Source organism: Leopardus geoffroyi, chromosome B1, assembly GCF_018350155.1.
Source record: "Leopardus geoffroyi isolate Oge1 chromosome B1, O.geoffroyi_Oge1_pat1.0, whole genome shotgun sequence".
Lineage (NCBI taxonomy): Eukaryota > Metazoa > Chordata > Mammalia > Carnivora > Felidae > Leopardus > Leopardus geoffroyi.
Window position 1 is genome coordinate 133,866,501 of NC_059327.1, and position 23,969 is coordinate 133,890,469.

The window sequence follows — 23,969 nt, forward strand, 5'->3', positions numbered from 1 at the left end:
CATGTGGCAGGGAATTTACAGACAGATCTTTAATCCTCACAACGACCTTGCAAGTCCTAGAGTATTATACTTGTTTTATAGACGGAGAAATTGAGGATTAGAGAATTTACATAGGCAAGACCTTAAAGTTGTCAACTGGCAGAACTAGAATTCCAAACCAGTTCTGACTCCAAGACCCTCCTGCAAAATGGACAGGTAAGCCATTTTCATTTGATGTTTAAGTGATGACCATTGGCATATTAAAATATAGATTCCTCCTGAATCACCACAGTGTAATGACTTCAAAAACTGGTCCATCAGGCCACTTTTTCCATTCTGTCTTGCCCTTACCACGGCGAACACATAACACCACATTTGGGCTTGGGGCTTGAGCGTTTATAGCTGCCTTGACCCACTAGGGCGCGCGAACTGTAACAATAGCGCTTCCGCTCCTCAGGCGTCACCAGTGAGCTTCGCTCAAAGAGAACAAGTCAAAGCGGAGCACGTTTCTTTAAATTGTGCCCCCAGATGGGCCCCAAAACGAAGTTCCCAGGTCACTTCAACACAACCTCCTGACATTTAAATGTCGTTTTCAGAGAAAGACCTCGCTTACAACTCCTTTGCTCCTAAGTTTTGTTCCGTCAAGTGTGTACTTGTCTCGCTTGCCTAACCCGAAGGCCCCCGCGGGACCCCATCAGGGACCTGGTTCCCAAGGCCCCTGGAGGGCGGGGCCGTCACCACAAAGCCCTTTATTGAGGCCCAGGCGTGACGCGAGGCGTCCCGGCCTGGGGCGCGGCCCGCAGCTCGGGCGCCAGCGGGAAGGAGGCGTGTGCCCGCGGCGCGGGCCCGCTGGTGCGCGCGGCCATGAGCGCCTAGTCGGGCGCGTGCTCCGCCCTCCGTCCGCGGGGGAACGCAACCCCCGAGACCCGCAAGCGCCGGTAATCGGGCTCCGGCGACCACCACCCCCTCTGGCCCCCGAGGCCCCGGCCGACCCGGTGCGCCTGCCGCGCATTGTGTGCGGGTGGGAGGAGAGCTGGGCGCGGACGTGGGAAGAGGCGGCGGGAGGGCCCGGCCTCCCTGCCCGTCCGCCTGTCCGTCCCTCTGCCCCGGGCTCCGCGGACCGCCGAGACTCCACCAGCTTCCGAGAGCCGGTTCCTGCGCGGAACTGCGCACCCTGGCGGGACGCAGTGGGAGGGACACTTACAGGGGGTCGCTTGGTTAGCTCAGGCTTTTGAAAAAGGGAAAACCTGGGAAGGGGGCTTGGGCGGGGAACGGGAAGTTCGTGTACCCGCAGAGCCATTTGTCTTTCAGTATTGCCAAAGTCAGACACGTTTGGGTGATGAGGTGTTTGAGCCAGTTTTGCAGGCTTGGGCAGTGACGGAATACCGATGTTAACTATGCATTTTCTCCATACGTGGCCAGAAATGATAAAATGAGTTCACGACAAATAAAAGAGAACACAGTTGTACATTAGGAGTTAAGCTTCAAGGAACATTTATTAGGAACTTCCTGACATCCAGAAATGCTTTTTCTAAATCTTTTTGTTATTTGGGTATTAAAAAATATTACAGTGAAAGCCACTAATTTTGTGTATTGCAATCATTTCAGGCAGAGTGAACAGAACACTGCAGTCATAACATCAGGCACCTATGTGAGGAAATTGGACTGTGATAATTCACCATGGCTTATGGCTTGCCAAGAAAGAACACAGTGAAAACCATATTGCGGGGCGGTTGTTTTAAAGTGTAAGTATTTTCATCACTGTGAGCATTGACTGGGGATGGGGAGTGTCCTTGGTAAAATAAGAGTACCGGAAACCCTGATGAGCTACTGGACCATGTGAGGTATTTTCAGTGATCTGAATGGTGATTTTTTTTTTTAAAGGTAAATGCTTTTAGTAAGAATTTATAAATTATCGTACTTGGCTGTTATAACAAAACAACACAAACAGGTTTGGAGAAGTGATTTGATCAAAGTCATACAGTCATGTAGTAAAGAAGTGACAGGGATAGAAGCTCATCTTCGTACTCCAAAGCAACATTTTCGACTACTGTCATGTCAACTACCTTAAAATATCTCTGTAGATAGCGTAAATCTACCTAAAAGTGTCTTGGTGTCAGGTATATCTTAACTTAGCACTTGATTGGCTGGTACAAAGAGTCAGTTTTGCATCCTGTACGTTTTTGCAGGTGATGTTTGGTATAGACAACATGGGTTTTGCAATCAGAAAGATCTGAGCCATGTGCTTGCTTCCGCAGCACAGGTACTAAAATTGGAACAAAACAGAGAAGATTAGCATGGCCCCTGCACAGGAATGACATGCAAATTCGCGAAGCTTCCATATTTTTAAACTGCAAAACCAATTTGTATCATGCACTGAACTGATTTAAAATAAATCGACATGTTTATTTAAAAAAAAAATGGGGCGCCTGGGTGGCTTAGTTGGTTCAGCGTCCGACTTCAGCTCAGGTCATGATCTCAACGGTTTGTGGGTTTGAGCCCTGCATCCAGCTCTGTGCTGTTAGCTCAGAGCCTGGAGCCTGCTTCGGATTCTGTGTCTTCCTCTCTCTCTGCCCCTCCCCTGCTCACGCTCTGTGTGTCTCTCTCTTTCAAAATAAATAAACATTAAAAAAACAAACAAACAGAAGACCTGAGTTCGAAGCCTGGTCCTGCCCTGGCTCCCTATGCCAACTTGAGTAAATTACTTTTCTCTATCTTGGTCTCCACATGTGTAAAATGAACTTATCACTACCTGTCTGTATGATGTGGAATACAAATAATGTGTGTTACATACTTGCATATTGCTTGACATACAGTAAACCCATAATGAACATGGACTGCTACTACCACATGGTAGTTTCACTGTGTGGTGTCTATTGCGACCTTGTTTTTTTGTTTATTTTTAATTTTTGCACTTGTTTTTTTAACCTCTGCCACAGTCTATGACATACTTGCCATTATGGGTCAGTTGAATTTTTCTTTTTAAACAATATTCTGAGAAGTAAGTGGAGACACCCTTTGGGTTTCTAAAACCAGAGCAAATTCACCATTGCATTTTATTTAGTTTTGTCATTTCCGTATGTGTTTAGACATTGAACTACTGGCAAGTACCATGGTAGTCAACATTATTATAAATGTAATTTTTGTAATAAAGATAATCCTATGTCTGGAGAATAACTTAAAGCATTTATTCTGCAGTTCTGGTTATGTAGAATTTTATATCATGAATAGTCTCTGCAGCACCAGTGCCTTCTCTATCATACAAGAAAGTGTTTGATACCATGTTATTTATAAGAACAGCTAAATTAAGAGGAAAAGAATGGCAACGACACTCTTTGGAACTAATTTGCTAAGACAACTTCTCACTGATTTTTTGGTTAAATATTTTTAGAGAGTTGTAGAAAATACACACAAAAATTTCAAACAGTATAGAAACATTTGAAAAGAAAATAAAAAGGCTATTTCTGTCCCACTCAGAGGTAAAATGTTTTATATTTTTCTAGAATTTCCGTCTGCTATACACGACACACACATATATACACATACACACGTATGTGTTTTTACATGTGTGATTATGTTGAACTTTGCCCTGGCCCCCACTATATCTTGTATAGCCTAATGGTTATGAACACAGTTTCTAGAGTCTGACTTTCTGGGTTCAAATCCCAAACCCACAGCCAACAGCCCTGTGACCTTGAACAAGTTGTTCTATTCTTATTTCCTTATCTGCAAAATGAGTTTAATAATAGTACCTGCCTACTCCATAGAGTTACTGTGTCAATTAAATGTGTTCACATGCGTAAACTGATTGAAACAGTGCAGTGCCCAGCAGATAGTAAGTGCTAGATAAAATTAGCTGTGTTATTGCTCATGTTTCCAAGTCGACATATAAGGATAAACCTCATTCTTTCATCAACATGTGTACCACAGTTTGTTTAACCAGGCTCTTCTTGATCGACATTAAGGCTATTTTGTGAGTTTTTTTGTTTGTTTGTTTTGTTTTTGACAAACAGTGCTTCAGTGAACATTCTTATAAATACATCTTTGTGCCCTTATTCAAATGCATTTATAATAATTGTAGACTTCAAGTTGCTCCTTAAAGTTAGATGATAAAGTAGCAAGGAAGCTGGAGGAGGAAAACAAGTAGACACTTGTACATTACACCCTTACTTCCTCTACTTGTACCAAAGCAGGTCTTTCACCTTTCCTAGGACATATGAAACTCATATTGACTCAGTGAGATGAGAAACATGTAGTTGTCATTCAGCATTTCCAAATTAGAATATATAAAACAATTCATTTGAAGTTCATGGTGATTATTTTTAAATATTATAGTTTGGAATTTCATCTCCTCCAGTTTTCCGAGGATTCTCTTGCTACTAGTGCTTCTGAATAACTCCAGCTGGGCTAAGTACCAGCTCTGGTTCTTAATTAACTTCTGAGTCTGTTTCCTTATCTATCCACAGAGGGGTTTTAGAGATTAAAATAAGATCACACATTCGAAGCCTTAGTGTATGCCAAGTACCTGCTCAATGAATGATTATTCTCTTTTTTTCTTTCCCTAATGTGACCATATTTGTGATCAGCCATAAAAGACTTAGAGCTTACAGTTCTTAACCACATCCTCTTAAAAGACATAGAAAGATTGGCTTGACTGCAGGGAGGCTGTTTTTAACAAAAGTTCCTGTCATTATAATTTATGGTAATTTTGCAATATATCTCTACATTAGTATATATACATTACATACTATACATTAATATAAGGCTCCTTCTCCTGGCTAGATTTACAACTCTGGAAAATCCTGAATTCCCATCTTAAACCAAAATGTCTAGGGAAAATGGAATTGAGAATTAAGATATCTTCTGTATATTCCACATTAGATGTTCAATAAATATTTATTGAATGAATTAATGAATTTTTGCCCCAGACAGGAACCTTGGGATCTTGCACTGCTTACAAAGACCTGGTACATGAACCTAGCCAACATCAAATTGCCTTTCTTGGAAGAAATTACATTTGGTAGTCCTTTTTACCTCCAAAAAAATAAAACCACTAAGAGTGCTCTGCTCCCTTCTGCAGAATGTAAGTTCTGTAAGAACTACTTTAATAAATAGCAAATTTATCTATGTCATTTTGTTTATTGTCAGATAAATGTTTAAATATGCTTATTCAGACCCATACCCCTCATCTATGAAGCCCTTCTTGTTTAGTATTTAAGAATGTGTGGTTTGCCGTATGATGAAATATTTAGTTTTAACCATATTATGACTGGTGAAAAATATCAGTTGGATTGCTTCATGTATTTTATTTTCCAGCCATCAAACTTGAAAGGGAGTATGAGATGAAGCGCTTGAAAAACCTGAAATGTCAGAAAATCCTAGCTGAGGAAGTTCAGTTTTCTCTAAGGGAAAGGCAAGTTGGTTTGAGAAGACCCCTTCCACCTAAGTGACCATCATCTCATAATTGAATCTGTACTCTGAGCTTTCCACATCCAAAGGCAATGAAGGTCTCCAGCCTTTCACAGTGTGAAGTTTGGTGCAGACATGAGTACCCACTGGTGGATGAACCAGCTCCTGTGGGTTGATGGACAGCTCTGACAGATCTTCTGTGTCCCTACCACATACTTGTTTCTTTGTGTCACAAGCAACAACACTGTAAGTAGATGAAAGTAGTTGGGATTGAGTCATTTATGCTATTCATTTGGATTTTTGTAAAATTGCACTATGGAAAGAGGAAACTCCTTGTCAGAGACATTATTTTGAATTTGCATCTTTGAGATACCAAAAAAGGAGAGAGAAAAATTCTTTTTTTCTTTTTAAAGATTTTGTTTTTAAGTAATCTCTACATCCAACACGGGGCTTGAACTCACAACCCTGAGATCAAGAGTCAGATGCTCCACCAACTGAGCCAGCCAGGCGCCCCAAGAAAAATTATTTCTTTAAAATTTATTTTGAGAGAGAGAGAACAGGGAGGGGCAGAGAGAGAGAGAGGGAGGCAGAGAACCCCAAGCAGACTCCGACTGCCAGTGCAGAGCCTGAGGTGGGGTTTGATTTCATGAACTGTGAGATCATGACCTGAGCCAAAATCAAGAGTCAGATGCTTAACTCACTGAGCCACCCAGGTGTTCCAAGAAAAATTCTTTTAAAAATGATAGACTAAAAATTTTTTTGGTTAAGAAAAATTGAGGTAGAGAGAATCTTAATAATGGGGCTATCATGACTATGAAATAAAGACCTGAGCCAAAATCAAGAGCTAGATGCTTAACTGACTGAGACACCCAGGAGCCCCGAGAAAAATTTTAGATTTCATTTTAGTAACTCTTCAATTTCCAATGTTCAGTGAAACATCATTTACTACTCTTACGTAGTACTTTAAAGCAGCAAGTAGAACTTACGTTTTGCTTTTGTTCTCCTAAAAAATAATCTTTTTCTTTCTGCTTAATTTCATATTATCTTTCTGGGATGCCCTGGAACATATGGAACACACATACACGTGAAAATGATATGAAAACGCAAAGACCTTATTATGTGGAAAACTCTTATTTGCAGAAGGGCTAGAGAATGGGGAACTGATCAGCTGGAAAATATTGGACTTGTGTGAACCAATTTTCCTAGAATTTGAATCCATTAAGGCACGCTTGGATATCAAAGTTATATTTAAGCACAATTTAGTGTTCGTTAGATGAATCAAAGCATACTTAGGGGGCCATAATACACCCCTGTGGGCCCACAGTTTGACTTCTTAACTAGGGAATTATATCTGGTGGTTGCTGTTTGACAATATTTGGAAGCTGTTGTCTGAATTATCTTCAGATACTTTCTTCTACCTATGATATGGTGGCTCACATGAAGGTCATTTGTTTTCAGAAGTGTGTCAGTGACCCATTTGATTTAGTGATCCTCAGGCCTGGAAAAAGCTGTCTGTATGTAGTCTTGAGGAGGTGGAACTGCCACATTCCTGGTTAGATTTGCTTAACAAAATTCAGATGTGCTTCATGTAAGATGCTTAGCTGCCAACCAGAGCCACTCCCAAAGTTTCTTGGCTGAGTGTGTGGGATTTTCACTTTGTTACCCAGTTGTACCACGTATCTCCCCTTTTTTCCACATCTGTTCTCTCCGCTTGTTCTTTCTTCCATTTGACTAGTTTTTGTCCCCCTTCCACCAATGTTATTATCATAAATATGGCAGCTGAGTTGCTGACTGCTTAAAATGTGGAAAATACCACTTTATAATTTCTCAACCAAAGACCAGTCTTAGGCAAAAAGTCAGTGTATTTCTATTTCTTTAGAAATCAAAATCAATTCATTATTTTCTTTAAAAAAATAATCACATCCAGCTGTATCAACATATGTTTTGGATAGTAATGGGATTAATTGCATGTTTATTTTTGTAGTTCACATCCCATGGAGTAGTTTGTGTACTTTCCCTTTTAGGGTCACTGTTACTAATTCATCTAGACTGGAGATAACACCTCAAATAGTTTCTTTGAAAACTAGAAATATTTTTCAATCTATAGCCCACAATTCTACTGCACACTGTATCTAACATTGTTGCTATTAGTAAGTTTTAATTTCTTAAAAGTCATATTTATGTAGATAGGAGTAGAAAGTTAAGTAGTAGTAAGTAGTAGAAAGAAAGCTGTAGGTTTTAGTTAATAGATCTGGGTTCTAGTCCCCTCCCTTTCTTTCCCTGATTCATCAGGTATCCTTGAGAAACCTTTTTTTTTTGTAGAAGTTTATTTATTTTGATAGAGAGTGAGTGGGGGAGGGACAGAGAGAAAGGGAGAGAGAGAATCCCAAGCAGACTCCATGCCAATGGCACAGAGCTGCATGTGGGGCTTAAACCCATGAACTATGAGATCATGACCTGAGCCAAAGTTGGACACTTAACTGACTGAACCACCCAGGTACCCTGAGAAAACTTCTTAATTTCAATGGAACTAAGTCTGTTTCTCTTAAAAAAAAAAAAAAAAAACCAAACAAACTATCAATTATGTATACGTATCCCTATGTTTATAGCAGCATTATTTACAATAGCCAAGTTATGGAAGTAGCCCATGTCCATTGAGTAATGAATGGATAAAGAAGATGTGGTGTATATATATAATGGAATATTATTCAGAGCCATGAAAAGGAATGAAGTCCTGCCATTTGCAATGACATTGATGGAGCTAGAGAGTATAATGCTAAGCGAAATAAGTCAGAGAAAGAAAATACCATGATTTTACTCATATTTGGAATTTAAGAAATAAAGCAAATGATCAAAGGGAGAAAAAAGAGACAAATCTAGAAACAGTTTCTTAACTATGGAGAACAAACTGATGGTTACCAGAGGGGAAGGGGTAAGGAGATGGGTGAAATAGGTGATGGAGATTAAGGAGTACACTTGTGATGAGCACCGGGTATTGTATGCAATTGTTGAATCACTATATTGTATATCTGAAATTAATATAACACTGTATGTTAACTAACTGTAATTAAAATGAAAACTTAAAGATATTAATCCATTATGAATGTATTTTAAAAGGTAAAATAAAGATTTGTTTTTAAAAACCATAGCTCTGCGGATCCTCACCACTCATTTCCACTTCAATGGAGGCAACTAATTTAATCTCTTTTACCTGTTTCATTATTTACCTTTATGTCTCTAAATAATACTTTGATTTTGCTACTTCTTGGATTTTCCTTTTTAGGTATTGACTTCCCAGTAAAGAAGATAGAATTTTTTTTTTCTTTTCTTTCCTTCATCCTCAATACACATACATATGCCATTTCTATCTACCTGTAAATATAGATTATATTTATAATTTTGGTTAGATCAGTATTAAATGTTAACATTATTATGACATTATTATGTTAACATTATGATGTGTAAATACTTCATAGCCTAGCCATGTAGTAGACTATAATTGCTTTTCCTTTCCTGCCATTATGTGTGTGTGTGTGTGTGTGTGTGTGTGTATGCATGTGCACCAGTATTCAGTAGAGTCAATATTTGCTTAGTTTGCAATGTATTTATCACTAAATCAACCCCACGCTCTTTGCCAGTTGTCAGTCTTCTGAAAACATTCCTACATATTCTCTCATTTCATCTTCCTGCAAAGTCTTCTGAGAAATCTTGTCCTGCCGTAACCTGAACTGCTTATTTCCACACTCATAAGTAGCTCTTTTATGATTTCTACATGATCATTAGGGGATTCACTTCACACTCTTTGGTGTAGGGCCTCCTGTTTCTTCTGGTGTAGGGCCTCCTGATTATACTCTTCCTTGTTTATTTTTTTTATTACATTGGAGCATACCCTCCAGTAGTTCCCTAAGAAAGGATGCATGGAGGAAATTTGTTTAAGGTCTTCTTTACTCTATTTCATTAATAGATTGGCTGAGTTGAGAATTATAGGTTGTAAATAATGTTCCTTTAAAATTCGAAGGATTTGTGTATTTCTTTTTAGTTTTTAGTATTGTTAGTGAGCATTCCAAAGCCATTTTTACTTTGAATGCTTTCCTTGAGAACTTTTTTCTCTCTGGAAGCTATGGCATCTTCCCCTAGATCCCATTGTTCTGCTAGGAAACATGGTGTAAGGCTAATAATCCAATGTAGCACAGTGATTTAGAGCACTGGGTGTAAATCATGAGCCCCCTGGGATTGAATGCCAGTTCTACCATTTATTAAGCTGTGTGTCATCTTGGACCCATTACTGAACTTCCCTGTGCTTTAGTTTCTTCTTCTGTAATAAGTGGATAGTGATAGTCGTGACAAGTAAATGAGTTAAATATGTAAGCACCTAGAATAGTGTCCGGCACAGAATAAGCACTAATACAGATAGCATTAGCTACTCTTACCATTACCCATGGTGCTTGGTACTACAAAAGCCCTTGCAATCTGGAAATTCATATCCCTCAGTTCTGGGGGATTGTATTAAATTCTCTTGTAGATATTCGCACCTTTTCCTTTTCTCTATATTTTCTAGAAGTACTATTATTCATATTCTACATCTTCTGTACTGGCTGTATTTTTTATCTTTTCCCTTCTGCTTTCCATCCTTTTGTCTTTTGCTCCATTTTTCTGGAGGAAGCTCTCAGTTTTATCATCTACCCATTATAAATTTTTAATTTGTGCTATCATATTTTTCCTTCTGAAGCCTTACTCCTCTCCTTTTTAAAAAGTAACCTGTTTTATTTATAATTGCCTATCTTCCCTTACCTCCCTGAGGACATGAAATAGATTGTTCTCCCTGCATTGTGTGGGTTTCCTCAACACTGTTTTTGTGTTAATTTTTATTTCTTTCTTTCATGTTAAAAGCTGTCACGGTAATCCAGGTGTGGCAGTGCATAACTTAAGGAAGTAAAGGTGGGATGGATAATACAGGTCTGACTCAGGAGTCATGGAAGAAGTAGAAACCACAAGATAGTGTCACTGATTGGATGTGGTTGAGTGAGAGGGATGTGGGTGAGTTAAAGGGATATGAGTGAGTGAAAGGGAGGAATTTTGAATGAATTCCAGATTGTGGGCTTGGGAAAGGTAGAGTTGTCTTGGGTGTGTGTGAGATACATTAATTTTAGGTTCATAGATGTTTGAAATTCTTGGTAGACACTAGAGTAGAGATCTCCAGTAGCAGTGGGCTTTACAGGTGTGCTGCTCAGGAAGGAGCGAGTATAGAGAAGAAAGGTGAAAACAATGGGTGTCTTTGAGCTCATCCAGGAGGAGTAGGCAGAATGAGAAGAATGAACGCGTAGTGATAGCGAACATTCTGAAACTTTGGTTGGCAGTGTAGAAGAGGCAGACCTTGGGGCGCCTGGGTGGCGCAGTCGGTTAAGCGTCCGACTTCAGCCAGGTCATGATCTCGCGGTCCGTGAGTTCGAGCCCCGCATCAGGCTCTGGGCCGCTGGCTCAGAGCCTGGAGCCTGTTTCCGATTCTGTGTCTCCCTCTCTCTCTGCCCCTCCCCTGTTCATGCTCTGTCTCTCTCTGTCCCAAAAATAAATAAACGTTGAAAAAAAAAAATTTTTTTTAAAAAAAAGAAGATGCAGACCTTTAGGAAAAAATGGCTTAGATACTGAAACCCTGGGTGAATTGCATGCTGTATTTTATTTGTAGCGAAAATTATTCTGGTGTAGAAATTTAATAGTAAGTGATTGAAATTTTTGGTGAGAATCTTCATTGTTTTCAGTTGACAAAAATTTCCTCAATGAAAACATTTCATCAAGGGTCAGAGGAGGGAGAGAGAAGGGAAAAGAGAAAACAAAAAAAGCCTATGTGGTGAAAACTTAGATGTAGAAACTCTTTTAGGTACTCTATTTATATCCTGTAGTCCTCACAACAAGGAAGAAAGGGCAATGACAGAACAGAGCAGAGCTCTAACATCAGAGGGGTAAGTTTGGGGACAGAACTGGCCCAGGGTCTTGATGAGGCAGAACTTATGCCAACGGTTGACAGGGCAGCAAGCATGCAGGGGGAAAAAGGAACTCTCTCTTTGTTCACTGTCTTTAAGTACTATTTACACCCAATGTAGAACAGATAGATTTAGAACATTAGGTGTAGGGCATGGGCCACCTGGGATCAAATGCCAGTTCTACCACTTAATCGCTGTGTCATCTCAGACAAATCGTTGGGGTCTTGTGTCACTTGGGTTCTCTAGGCTCTTTTCATCATGGTCTTAAGAATAGTTATATATTTTTTTGTTCTAGTAAATGGTGATGTTTCCGTTCCATTATGTAGGCCAAAAATCTATGGGCCATCTGTGATTCCTGTGTCCCCCATCTCCTCTTCTCTCTCAGTCCAATCTATCCCAGCAACTGTTGTTGGGTCTACCTTTGGAAAATATCCCAAATATGTCAATTCTTTCTCCACCACTCTCACCCTTGTCCAGGCCTCCACCATTTCTTGTTTGGAATGCAGAGAAAGTCTTGTAACTGACATCCTTTCTTCCATTTTTTGCCTTTCTGTAGTCTACCCTTAGCAGTCATAGTGATCTTTTAAAAATGGCATTCATGCAGGGACCCCTGACTGGCTTAGTCTAAAGAGCACGCATTCTTGATCTCAGGGTCATGACTTTGAGCCCCACCTTGGGTGTAGAGATTACTTAAAAAAAATAAAATAAACTTAAAAAAAATGGCATTTATGTCATTGCCAAAAAGATCACCTCACTCCCCTGAGTAACACCCTTCCCCATGGCTTACAAGGCCCTATGTTATTTGACACTTGCTTTCCTTTTGGACCGCATTCCTTCCACTCATCTTTCAGTCCTACTGGGTGCAAACATATTAACCTCCTGTTCTCTGACATATCAAAACTATTTCTGTCTTGGAACATTTGCACTTGCTGTTTATTTTCCCTAAGATTGTCTTCCCTTGGATTGTCACAGAGATATCTCCTATCTCTTTAGGGCTCCACTCAAATGACATCTCCTGAGGGAGGTTCCCTGTGACCTCCCCCCTCCCCAATAAATTGGCCTTTCCTTTTACTCAGTCACTTTCTGTGACAGCACCCTGTTTTAATTCCTTTACAGCACTCATATCATTATCTGCAATTATTTATTTGCTCACTTGTTTGTCTGTGATATTTCTCTGTGGTGTCTCTATTGTCTGTAATGGTACCTATCCATAGTAGCCACTCTATCAGTATTTGTTTAATGAATGAGTGTATTACCTTAAAAATTGTTGAAAAGGTGTCACTTTTGAAGAGAGTGGTCAGAGGGTTTGATTTTTGCTGTTTTCTCCATATAATATTATTATAATTATAATAATATATATTATATATAAATAATATATAATAAATATGATTATTAAATAATTAATTTAAATAATCCCTACACTCAACGTGGGGCTTGAACTCACGATCTAAAGATTAAGAGTCGCATGCTCTTCTGACTGAGCCAGCCAGGCACCCCTTCCTATATATGCTTTGACACACATTTTTTTGGGTATATTGGGTATAATTTACTACATCATAAACTGCATGTATTTGAAGTAAGTGTGATGGGTTTTGACACCTGTGGGATGATCATCACAATCGAGATAGAGAACATTTTCATCCCCTCAAGAGTTTTCTTGTGCCCATGTATTCCATCCCTTTTCAGTGGTCTTCTCTCAACCTCAGCACTGCTCCACCCTCCATTCCCCCGTGCAGTGACTGATCTAGCTGCTTTCTGGCACCATAGGTTAATTTGTGTTTTGTTTGTTTTTTTTTAATGTTTATTTATTTTTAAGAGAGAGAGAGAGTGCGCGAGAGTGCACACACACCTGAGCAGGGGAAGGGCAGAGAAAGAGGGGAACAGAGGATCTGAAGCAGGCTCCGCACTGACAGCAGAGAGCCTAAAGTGGGCCTCGAACTCATGAACCATGAGATCATGACCTGAGCCAAAGTTGGATGCTTAACCAACTGAGCCACCCCGGTGCCCTGATTAATTTGTGTTTTTGAGAGTTTTATATAAACGGAGTCATACAATATATACTTTTTTCTGGTCTGGCTTCTTTTGCTCAGCATAATTATTTGAGATTCATGCATGTTGCTGTGTATGTGTTCCTTTTTATTGCTGAGTAGCATTCTGTTGCACAGATATCCTACATTTTGTTTATCCATAAACTTGTTGATATGTTTCTAGTTCTTTTTTTTTCCTGTTTATTTATTTTTGAGAGACAGAGAGAGAGAGAGACAGAGAGACAGAGAGACAGAGCATGAGCAGGGGAGAGGGAGAGAGACACACAGAATCTGAAGCAGGCTCCAGTCTCTGAGCTGTCAGCACAGAGCCTGACATGGGGCTCGAACCAACAAACTGTGAGATCATGATCTGAGCTGAGGTCAGACACTTAACCTACTGAGCCACCCAGGTGCCGTGATAAGTTTCTAGTTCTGAGTGCTTACAAATAAAGCTGTTGTGAGCATTGTATGGGCATGTCCTTTCATTTATTTTGAAGTAATAAATCAAGGAGAGGAACAGTTGGTTGCATCGTTGTATGGCAAGTACATGTTTAACTCAGCCCATTTTCGGATCCCTATTTTAGTGTTGAAGGAATTAGGGGGCTAGGTGAAGGATTAGTAACTTCCCCAAGGTGACATAGCTTTAAAAGAGGTGAAACTGAGATGGAATTCTAGATCCATGTGAATTCAAAATCTAAACTTTTCCAGAAGACTATGCTTGGTCCACCTTTGGCCTGGCTGCCTGTGTGGCCTATCGAAAAAGCAAATATTGGAGAATATGGCTCGTATGAGACAAGTAGGTCCTTTACTAAAATTTGGAATGAGGATGAGGTTAGCTCAGAGGATCTCTATGAAGAGTGATTTTTGCCTCTCCTGCCCCTCAGGGCATTTGGCGATGTCTGTAAACGTTTCTGGCTATCTTAACTGTAGGGTATCATGAAGGCATCTAATGGGTAAAGTCCAGGGATGCTGCTAAATAGCCTGCAATATACAGGACGTCCCTCACGACAAAGAGATTTCCAGCCCCAAATGTCAAGAGTGTCAAGGCTGAGAGACCCTGATTTAGCTGACTGGTTTAAGTTACTCAGGACACATTGGTAAAACAGAGGGTTGGGTCCAACTGCATGGCTGAGAATCCTGAGGTGGGGTATTTCCCCAAAAGAAATGCAGATCATGACAGGAGGCGAATGAACACAGGGCAGCAATCAACAGATGTCTCCAGTCCTGTGGCTATTTACACTCACTCACACTCTTTTTTCCATATTATAAAACTCACTAATTTCTCAAAATCATATCCACTTACTGCCATAGCCCCAAGTCCAGGGTTTCAGTTGTCTTTAGTCTGGATCTTGCAACCAATGGCCAAATAATACACCATTAACCCTAACACAGTCGGTATAGTGTGATAGAGAGAAAACAGGGTAATATATATAATGAAAAGGTTTGGTCCTTTAGTCTTGCAGATGGTTTTGGGCCAAGACATGAGATTCCTCCTTTGGTATTTGGGGAAGATGGCAGAGGGGTTGCTGAAACTATTCAGACTTCACTGAGCCATCAGCCTGCCATTATGGACCTTAAGATGAAATTCAATTACAATTTTCTTTTGCTTCATTGAGGAAAAAAAGGGGAAGAAACAAGACAATAGAGGCATTGATAGGGAAGTTTACCAGAGGTTTTCACTGTACCTCAGAACTGATACAACCTATAAGAAGAACCTAGTGATCTTGGTGCACTTTAATTGCACTTATGGGTATAATGTATCAGTCTTAATTGATCCCTAGGGTAGAAAAAGTTGCCAATGTACCAGGAGTCTCAGGCTCTATTTTGGAATTTTCTACCTTCCATTCATGTCTCCTTTCAGTTTCAATCCCTCTCCTCTTCAAATCCTCCAACTCCACTCTAAGGACTTGTTTTGCACTTTGCAACCTTCACAGCATTGGAATGTAGGTGTAATCTTTTTCAGGGACATCAATTGCAGGTGTCGGGTTTTTTTCTTGCATCAAATTAACTCTCTGTCAAAGCAACGCCTTTCAAGTTCCAGAAGCAGACTTCCTCTCTCATTGTTTTAGAGATTGCTCACCATGTGACTATTTACTGAGGAATTTAGCCTCCTGCTTTCACCACATATGTAGAACAGGTAAGGTAAGTATAACTGGAACCTAATATACAGACATTTACTGGGTGCACCACCTCCTTCCCCGGGAGCTCTGTTGTATCAAAACACAAATATTCCCAGGAGAATGAATGTCAGAATTCTAGCACTGCAGTTTAACAATATCGAAATTGCTTTAGGAGCCCCTGGTTGGCTCAGTAGGTTAAGCATCCAACTTTGGCTCAGGTCATGATCTCGTGGTTCGTGAGTTCGAGCCCCACGTCGGGCTCTGTGCTGACAGCTCGGAGCCTGGAGCCTGCTTCGGATTCTGTGTCTCCCTCTTTCTCTGCACTCCCCTGCTCATGCTCTGTCTCTTTCTGTCTCTCAAAAATAAATAAGTGTTAAAAAAAATTGCTTTATGTGAATAGTAGAAAAAGCTGACATAATTTCTTTTGCGATAAAAGGAGGGTTATTTCCTAATAATGATCTTCTTTATCATGAAATCACATGACAAATGTGTATATATATATATAATATAAATTATAAAATATATTAATATACATCGATTAAAAATTATATAATATATATATATAATTCTTTTTCTTTTCCCTTCATGGCTTTTTTAGTATTTGAAAGAAATTTCGAAGCTGTAATAACAAAAGATTTTGAAAACTAAATCAGAAAATTGGAAGCAGGAGGAAAGGAGAATTTATTTTTTGATACTGACATTGTTATTTTTCTGGGTTAGATGCAACAGATGTTATTAATAATAATAACCAACACACTAGCTAATATTTATTGAGCACTTAAAATGTTCCAGGCATAGTAGCTAGAAAATGTCAGATCAAAAAGCTGGAAGTTTGGGCCAGATGCTTGCAGTTAATCCCTGGTTTTCCTATGAAATGCTTGAGCTCCACAGCACCCTTTATTTTGATTAATTTTGGCTAGAGTACTAGGTGCATGTCCTCTGGCTTAGCGATGGAGGGTGGAGAAAAAACACTTCTGAGCCTTTCAAGCCGTGGCTTTAGGGTTTAACCTCTGTTGAGAGTATATAAAGAAGGGATAAATGGCCATTTTCATCATTACTGAAAAATGTCTGACTTTCCCTGGTCCCACCCTTATTTTCTGGCAGTGGCTGGTTTATGTGGTCAAGGATCTGTTTTGCTTATGCATTCTTTTTTTGGGGGGGGCACTATAAAGTAGCTTATAACCCACAGGGAATATTAAGAAATATTCTTTGAATATAGGATCATGAATGTTTGAATTGGGTAGCTCCTTCAAAATGAAAGAGTTATTCAGACATGTAAATTAGGATATTACCCTTTTCAGCATGGATATTATTCTTTCATAATGTCAGTTAACACATATTTACTGTGCACCTGTTGCAGCATCTGATAAGGCACGTGAGTTAAGGGTTTAGGAAGGTGACTAATAGTGACCAGTATGTGCAATATAGTTTGAGTGGGAAGAATAATATTTTATACAAGTGGAACTCATGAACTTCTGAACTTTAATTATTTCATCTATTTTTCATGTATAGTATGGACCCTAGATTCAACTCTCATGATCTGCCTTAGCATTTATTAGCTTAGCCCATGCAGGTTGTTTAACCTTTAAGTTTCTCTTCACTCATAGGTAAATGAGGGTAATAATAGTATCTAAATGACAGGGTTGTTGGGAGGATTAAATGAGATATGTGTAGGGGAGGAAAGACTTTTTTTTTTCTCTCCTCATGTTGGACTCCCCAGCTGGGGCCCTGTAAATCAGACTGAAAAGACAGATTAACAAGAGAAAAACAAGTTTATTAACATGTGCATTGCAAATACACATAGGAGCACTCAGAAATGAGTATCTCAAAGAGGTATTCGAACTTGGCATTTTATAGCATCTTAAAAGAATAATAGAGAAGTGACAAGGCAAAGAAAAAGGATTTTGAGCCTGTAGGGATGGCAAATTGTGGGAAGACAAATACTGGGTAACTAATGGTAGATAAGGGCTAGCTAGTTCTAGCAGGGTTTGTGATGTAGATTCTTCTGATGTGGATTTCTCTGGGCTGATGAGGGTCTAGAGTTGTCTCTAGTGTTAACTTCTGTCCTTCCTGGTGGAGAGGGGAAGGGGGATACCTTTACAAATTTCTGTCCTGTTTTTAGGCATATAGAGGGATGGCAGGGAGCTGTTCTGGTATCTGCTTCTTCTCAGTTGCCTTCTGCTTAAAATAATCCTTATCCAAAGTGGCATATTTTGGAGTGGCACATTCGTCTACCCTTTATATATAAGGGATCTATCACAGGACCCGGTACGTAGGGAAGACTCAATAAATGGTAGTTGTTTCTACTGTTATCATCATAGAAAATCAGTATCAGCAATTTGTGGTAATGGCTGACAAATCCCATTAATTTTATTTATTACAACTTGTAGATTTTCTTCTCATAATTCTAGGGTTTCAGTCTATGAAAATTTATGGTTATAATGTTAATAACATTTGATCTGATGAGCTGAGGCCAGAAAAGGGTCCCAAGGTTCCCAAGGGTCCTTGGGAAAAGGACCACACATACTATTATAAATAGCATACCACCTGTGCAGGTAAACAGGCCTTTCCAGTTGGTTCCAGGTGCTTCATTTTCCCTTCTGGTTATTTTATTCTGAAGGTGGAGCAGGTGCTGTTTCAGGCTAAACACTTTGTCAGTCCATTTGTCTGTGTCCTGACTTGGCCCATTAATCCTTCTCACGCCCTTACATTCCATTTTATGCAGGTATCTCTTACCTGGAAGCTTTGGTATTTGTAAGCCTTCCTTATAAAAACCTAAGAACAAAGACAATGATTGAATCATCTCAACAGTCTGGCTCCTCGTGGAGTCATCAGACTGTTATCAACTTTTAGGAGCTGCTTGAAATAACCACAACTTCCTCCATCTCTGTTCCTTTTTCTTCAGCTCCTTTTTTCTTGGTTATAAAACAATAACGCACAGCCATTTCAAAGATATTACATGATACAAAAAATATAAAGAAGAAAAAAGTCATCCATAATCCTACGTACAGAAGCAATCACTGAAAATGTTGGAGTCAAATTTGGTCTCTTTATGTGTTTATTATTTTAACATGGCTGGGAGCATTATATCTATACCTATTTTTATTTTATTTTGTTTTTTTGCTTAACCTTCTAACATAAATATTTCTCATTGTCAAAATGTTTACACTTTAAGTAATTGCATAATATATCATTGTATAATAATTTACTTAAATTAGTCTCACTTTGGGAATTTAAATCTCCAGTTTTCTGCTTTTATAAATAATAATGGTATTATAAATAAGAATGTGTTTATAAATAACGATTCTATTATAAATAGAAACATCTGCCACCAAGTAATTAATAAATTTTTTGCCAGTATTGCAGCCTATTTTTTTATCTTTTAAGATAAGCACTTTATTTATTATTATTTTTTTTAATGTTTATTTATTTATTTTGAGAGAGAGAGAGTGTGTGAGCAGGGGACGGGCAAAGACAGAGGGAGAGAGACTATCCCAAGCAGGTTCCATGCTGCCAGCAAGGCTGGATCCCACGTACTGTGAGATCATGACCTGCAGCTGAAACCAAGAGTTAGATGCCCAATCAACTGAGCCACCCAGGTGTCCTTATTTTTTTATTAATTAATTATTTAATCAATTAATTTATTTATTGAGAGTGTGGGGGAAGGGCAGAGAGAGAGAGGGAGAGAAAGAATACCAAGCAGGCTCCATGCAGTCAGTGCAGAACCCCATGTGGGGCTCGAACTCATTAACCATGAAATCATGACCTGAGCTGAAATCAAGAGTAGGATCCTCAACTGGCTGAGCCACCCAGGCACCCCTATTTATTTTTTATTTTATAGAGAGTGCATGAGGAGGAGAGAGGGGCAGAGAGAGAGAGAGAGAGACCAAAAGAGAGAGAGAATCCCAAGCAGGCTTCATGCTCAGCATAGGACCTGACACAGGGCTTGATCCCATGACCCCAGGGATCATGACCTGAGCTGAAATCAAGAGTCAGATGCTCAATGACTGAGCCACCCAGGCACACCATCGCTTATTTATTAAGACAGCTTTTTAGACTTACAGAGACAAAGGCTATTTAGTACATAATGCGAGACTTTTTCCTGAAAGATTATATAAATTTTCAATCCTACTTGCAGTATATGAGAATATACTTTCACTCAACTCTTTTTTTTTTCAACGTTTATTTATTTTTGGGACAGAGAGAGACAGAGCATGAATGGGGGAGGGGCAGAGAGAGAGGGAGACACAGAATCGGAAACAGGCTCCAGGCTCTGAGCCATCAGCCCAGAGCCCGACGCGGGGCTCGAACTCACGGACCGCGAGATCGTGACCTGGCTGAAGTCGGACGCTTAACCGACTGCGCCACCCAGGCGCCCCTCACTCAACTCTTATCAACAAGGACATTCACCTTAAAATTGTTTTCTTAGTGATAGGCAACACATAGTATCTTATTTTAATGTACTTAAAAAAGTTATTTGTGATATTGATATCTATGGTTGTTGACTATTGTTTTGTGAATTTTCTGTTCAAATACCCACCTGTTTTTTTCTGCAGTGTGATAGCATTTTTATTTTTGAGGTTTGGTTTCTAAAAAAATATATAGAATTAGGTTTTTTACCTTGTGTCATATAACAGTGTATTTTTTTTGCTGCCAATTTCTTTTTAATTTTGGATTAAATAATTAATTTGGATTAAGTTAGTAATAAATAATTTAGATCAAAAACATAATTTCCTTTTGTTTTGGATATATCACATGAGTTTACCTAAACTCTTGGAACCTATAGGATTTTTCCCCCCTTAAAAAAAAAAAAAAAGCTCTAGGGGCACCTGTGTGTCTCAGTCGTTTAAGCATCTGACTTTGGCTCAGGTTATGATCTCACAGCTTGTGAGTTGGAGCCCTGCATGGGGCTCTGTGCTGACAGCTCAGAGCCTGGAGCCTGCTTCAGATTTTGTGTCTCCCTCTCTCTCTGCCCTTCCCCCATTCACGTTCTGTCTGTCTCTCTCTCTCTCTCTCTCAAGAATAAACATTTAAAAGAAAAAGCTCTATTTCCCGACACGGGGCTTGAACTCACAACCCCAAGATCAAGAGTCACATGCTCTGCCAACTGAGCCAACTAGGTACCCTGGAACCTGTAGGATTTTTTATGTCCTTCAAGCATCTAGAAGTTTCTCCTTGTACTAATTTTCAGAGTTTGGTAAACAGTTCCTCAGCCACATTTAATTACCTTTCTTTTTGGCACTTTCCCTTTAGCCTTTACATTCCCAGACAGAAAAGGCTGAGCTTTTCAGTTGGTTTTCCTGAAGAATATCTTTCACCTCTAACTCTATTTGCAGAGAATAGAAATGCATGAAATATTTCCTGTGATTTGTACAACTGGATCTCAAAATTAAGATGCATATATTTTGCACATAGTCAGATGCATTTTAAGTTTGTGAGCATATGAAACAAATTTAGAGATTAGGGATTGGTTGGTTTGTTTCTCCATCTTTATGCCAAATTGTGGTGTTTTATCCCTGAACTATGTTTAACTGATTGTCAGTCTTTTCAGAATGATCATGCTATCAACTACTTTCATTGCTTCCCATCAATGTGTTCCAGGGAAATGAGGACAAGCTAAGGATTAGACCAGGATTTAAATTCTACTGTTACAATTTACTTGTCTAATAAGCTTTGACAAATTATGTGACCCTAGTAGGCCTTTGTTTTCTTATCTGTGAAGTGGAAATGATAGTAGTTACCTCTTAATTTTTTTTTTAATGTTTATTTATTCTTGAGACAGAGACAGAGCATGAACAGGGGAGGGGCAGAGAGAGAGGGAGACACAGAATCTGAAACAGGCTCCAAGTTCTGAGCTGTCAGCACAGAGCCTGATGCGGGGCTCCAACCCACGATCTGTGAGATCATGACCTGAGCCGAAACTGGACGCTTAACCGACTGAGCCACCCAGGCGCCCCCCTTTTTTTTTTTAATTTTTATTTTTTTAATATAGTAGTTACCTCTTAGAACAGATGTAAAGATTGAATGGGATTTCATGAACTACCTCACTAGCTTAGGGTATAAATTTGGTCATGCCTTTTAAAAATTTCTAGTCACGGGTTGCCTGGGTGGCTCAGTCGGTTAAGCGTCCGACTTCGGCTCAGGTCACGATCTGATGGTCAGTGAGTTCGAGCCCCGCGTCCGGCTCTGGGCTGATGGCTCAGAGCCTGGAGCCTGCTTCCGATTCTGTCTCCCTCTCTCTGCCCCTCCCCCATTCATGCTCTGTCTCTCTCTGTCTCAAAAATAAATAAACGTTAAAAAAAAAGTTAAAAAAAAACATTTAAAAATAAAAATTTCTAGTCACTTGAATCCCTACATTCCAATAAATTTAGAATCCCCTATTTAAAAATCTCCTTTTAGATATTGACAAGAACTCCAGGTGCTTACTCTTTCAAAGGAGTCTCCTTCTCCTTTGGGAGACAAATTGGGAAAAGCCTGGCATTCATTGATAGGCCCTGGTTTTAGCTACTGCTGTTTTGTTGGGACCTTTTGAATGAACTGGTTCCACCCAATTCATGGCTCTTACCCATTGCCACCACGCCCCTTTTAGTCCAGATCCTTGCATACAGCATGGTGGTGCTGAACTTGGCCTCTCAAGGTTACTTCTTTTCAGGTTATATCTACATAATCAAACATTGTGTCCTGTATCATCCTGTGACAGCTGTACCAGGGTGACTTGATCCAGAGGAAATCGTTACCAGTCCAGACACCCCTTGCTTTCATGGTGGGCAGTTGGACTTTAGTATCTTTTCCTAAGAGTGGACCTCAGTTGGAACCATTTGAGAGATTCTGATAACACTGCATTTCAAAAAGTAAGTGTCCAAGGTCACCTTCCAATTTAGAAGTTTCCTAACATCCACTATGAAAACATAACCCCCTTCTCCCCAGCTCTCAGGGCTAAGTACCAACCAAATCACAAAAGTTCCTATCACATTGTCCTTGATGTTGAGTGGCTTATTAAACTCAAATTTGTATAATTAAGAAGGGCCATTTGATTGATTCCAGGAACAAAGAAGATGTACCTAAAGCCCTTTTGACATTACCCAGACAGAAATAATGTGATACCTTCTCCCACTAAAGTAAAAAAGAAAAAAAAAAAAAAGTTTTTCTTTACCAGGCACACACATATGTGTAAAGGACCTAGCATGTCCTGTTACATAGTAGGTGCTCAGAAATGTTTGTTGTCTCCCTCCTCCATTCTTCTTCAGCTTGACCGCATCTCTGCTTTCCAGAGACCTAACCCAATTCCTAAGTGTCCATTTCTCTGCCTAGCTCTGCATCAGTCAGCACAGGTGGTTCTGGGTTGTCTTCTGGCAGGCCTACCAAGCTTGGTGTAAATGTAGGCTTATTCTTGGGCAGGAATCAAGAGTTGGTGGCAGCAGGCCCTCGTGCTGACTTCGGATGGCCTCCAGCAAGGTTTTAACTTTAGAGCTGCTTTTAAGGTATCTTTGCCTGAGCCAGTTTATACTTTCTTCGAATAGTTAGATTTTATTTTTACATTTGTATTTAACTTGTATTTTTATGTAGTAAACAGGCTCAGAGCATTTTGTCATGGAAAATACTTTGCTAGTCCAAAAATAAACAATGTATAGCTAATACACCTCTTAAGACAGGTAGAGGTGTTTTATAAAGTGTGCCTTGTTGCCAACCTTTGCCACATAAATAAACTTTCTGCTTTCTGTGAGAAAGGGTGTGGCATCTGCTCTTTTGTAGGTTTAGTTTCATGGAACCATATTTTCCTGTCTGGTTTTGCCAATGAAATGTGCATCTGTGTGGTTAAGAAACACAGAAGGGCCCCTGGGCCATTGCGGTCAGAAACTGGCCTCGGACTTTGTCTCCAGCCTTCATGACAAACTCTTAACTACATTCTTTTGCAGAATTCCCAGACCTCACCACGAGGGCCAGGGGTGTGGCATCTGAAAGCCGACTCTGTTCTCCAAAGGAAAGTGACAGCTTCCTTGAATTATTTTGGGTACAGAATTTTTCCACATTTGATGAAACAAATCAGGTGCTTTGTACCATATTATTCTTACAGGTGTTTAATTATTGGCTTTAGAGACAAATTCTAGTAGAAATAGAAAGAAGAGAAACTGAAACTAATTCTGGAGCACTCCTGAAAATATCCTTAGTCCCTCTCGACATTTCCATAACTGATCTTTGGCTTTAATATTTTCGATAGAGTTTTTTTGCTAATGCTATGGGGAGTGGCTTTTGGCTTAGTGCCTTTGTTTTTTCCAGTTAGATTTCCCCTCTGCAAAACATTGCATGCTGGTTCTTTGAAATCCCATTGAATTTGGAGAAATTATGTCTTGGCATTCAACCTATTTTCCTGGAACATAGCGTGATGCTGACGACACAGCCCAGTCACTCCACTTGACAATAAATTTGCTTGTCTCATTTCGCTTGAATATTCAGTG

General features: G+C 39.6%; 1 protein-coding gene, 1 long non-coding RNA gene and 1 other non-coding gene across 9 annotated transcripts in view; 2 read left to right on the forward strand and 1 right to left on the reverse strand.

Annotated features, from left to right (window-relative positions):
- LOC123595733 overlaps positions 1-95 on the reverse strand; it is a 59,521-nt gene extending 59,426 nt beyond the window's left edge. Inside the window, exon 1 of the long non-coding RNA XR_006711353.1 lies at positions 1-95. This is a non-coding gene — a long non-coding RNA (uncharacterized LOC123595733).
- On the forward strand, positions 85-23,969 carry CB1H4orf36 (chromosome B1 C4orf36 homolog). 7 transcript variants are annotated; one of them, XR_006711352.1, is made up of 8 exons: positions 85-195; positions 1,588-1,724; positions 4,908-5,062; positions 5,296-5,634; positions 22,166-22,364; positions 22,912-22,994; positions 23,430-23,560; positions 23,791-23,969. XR_006711352.1 is itself a non-coding variant. In XM_045473428.1 (4 exons), exons 2-4 carry the CDS (start codon positions 1,660-1,662, stop codon positions 5,427-5,429), a joined length of 354 nt encoding a protein of 117 aa, XP_045329384.1. In that variant the 5' UTR covers positions 770-917; positions 1,588-1,659; the 3' UTR covers positions 5,430-5,859. The 7 variants fall into 7 exon arrangements, 1 of the variants encoding a protein (XP_045329384.1); XR_006711348.1 differs by lacking the exon at positions 85-195 and adding an exon at positions 769-974; XR_006711350.1 differs by lacking the exon at positions 85-195 and adding an exon at positions 769-974 and having other exon boundaries at positions 1,592-1,724.
- On the forward strand, positions 2,222-2,328 carry LOC123596540. Its single transcript, XR_006711716.1, has one exon. It is a non-coding gene; the product is annotated as a U6 spliceosomal RNA (small nuclear RNA).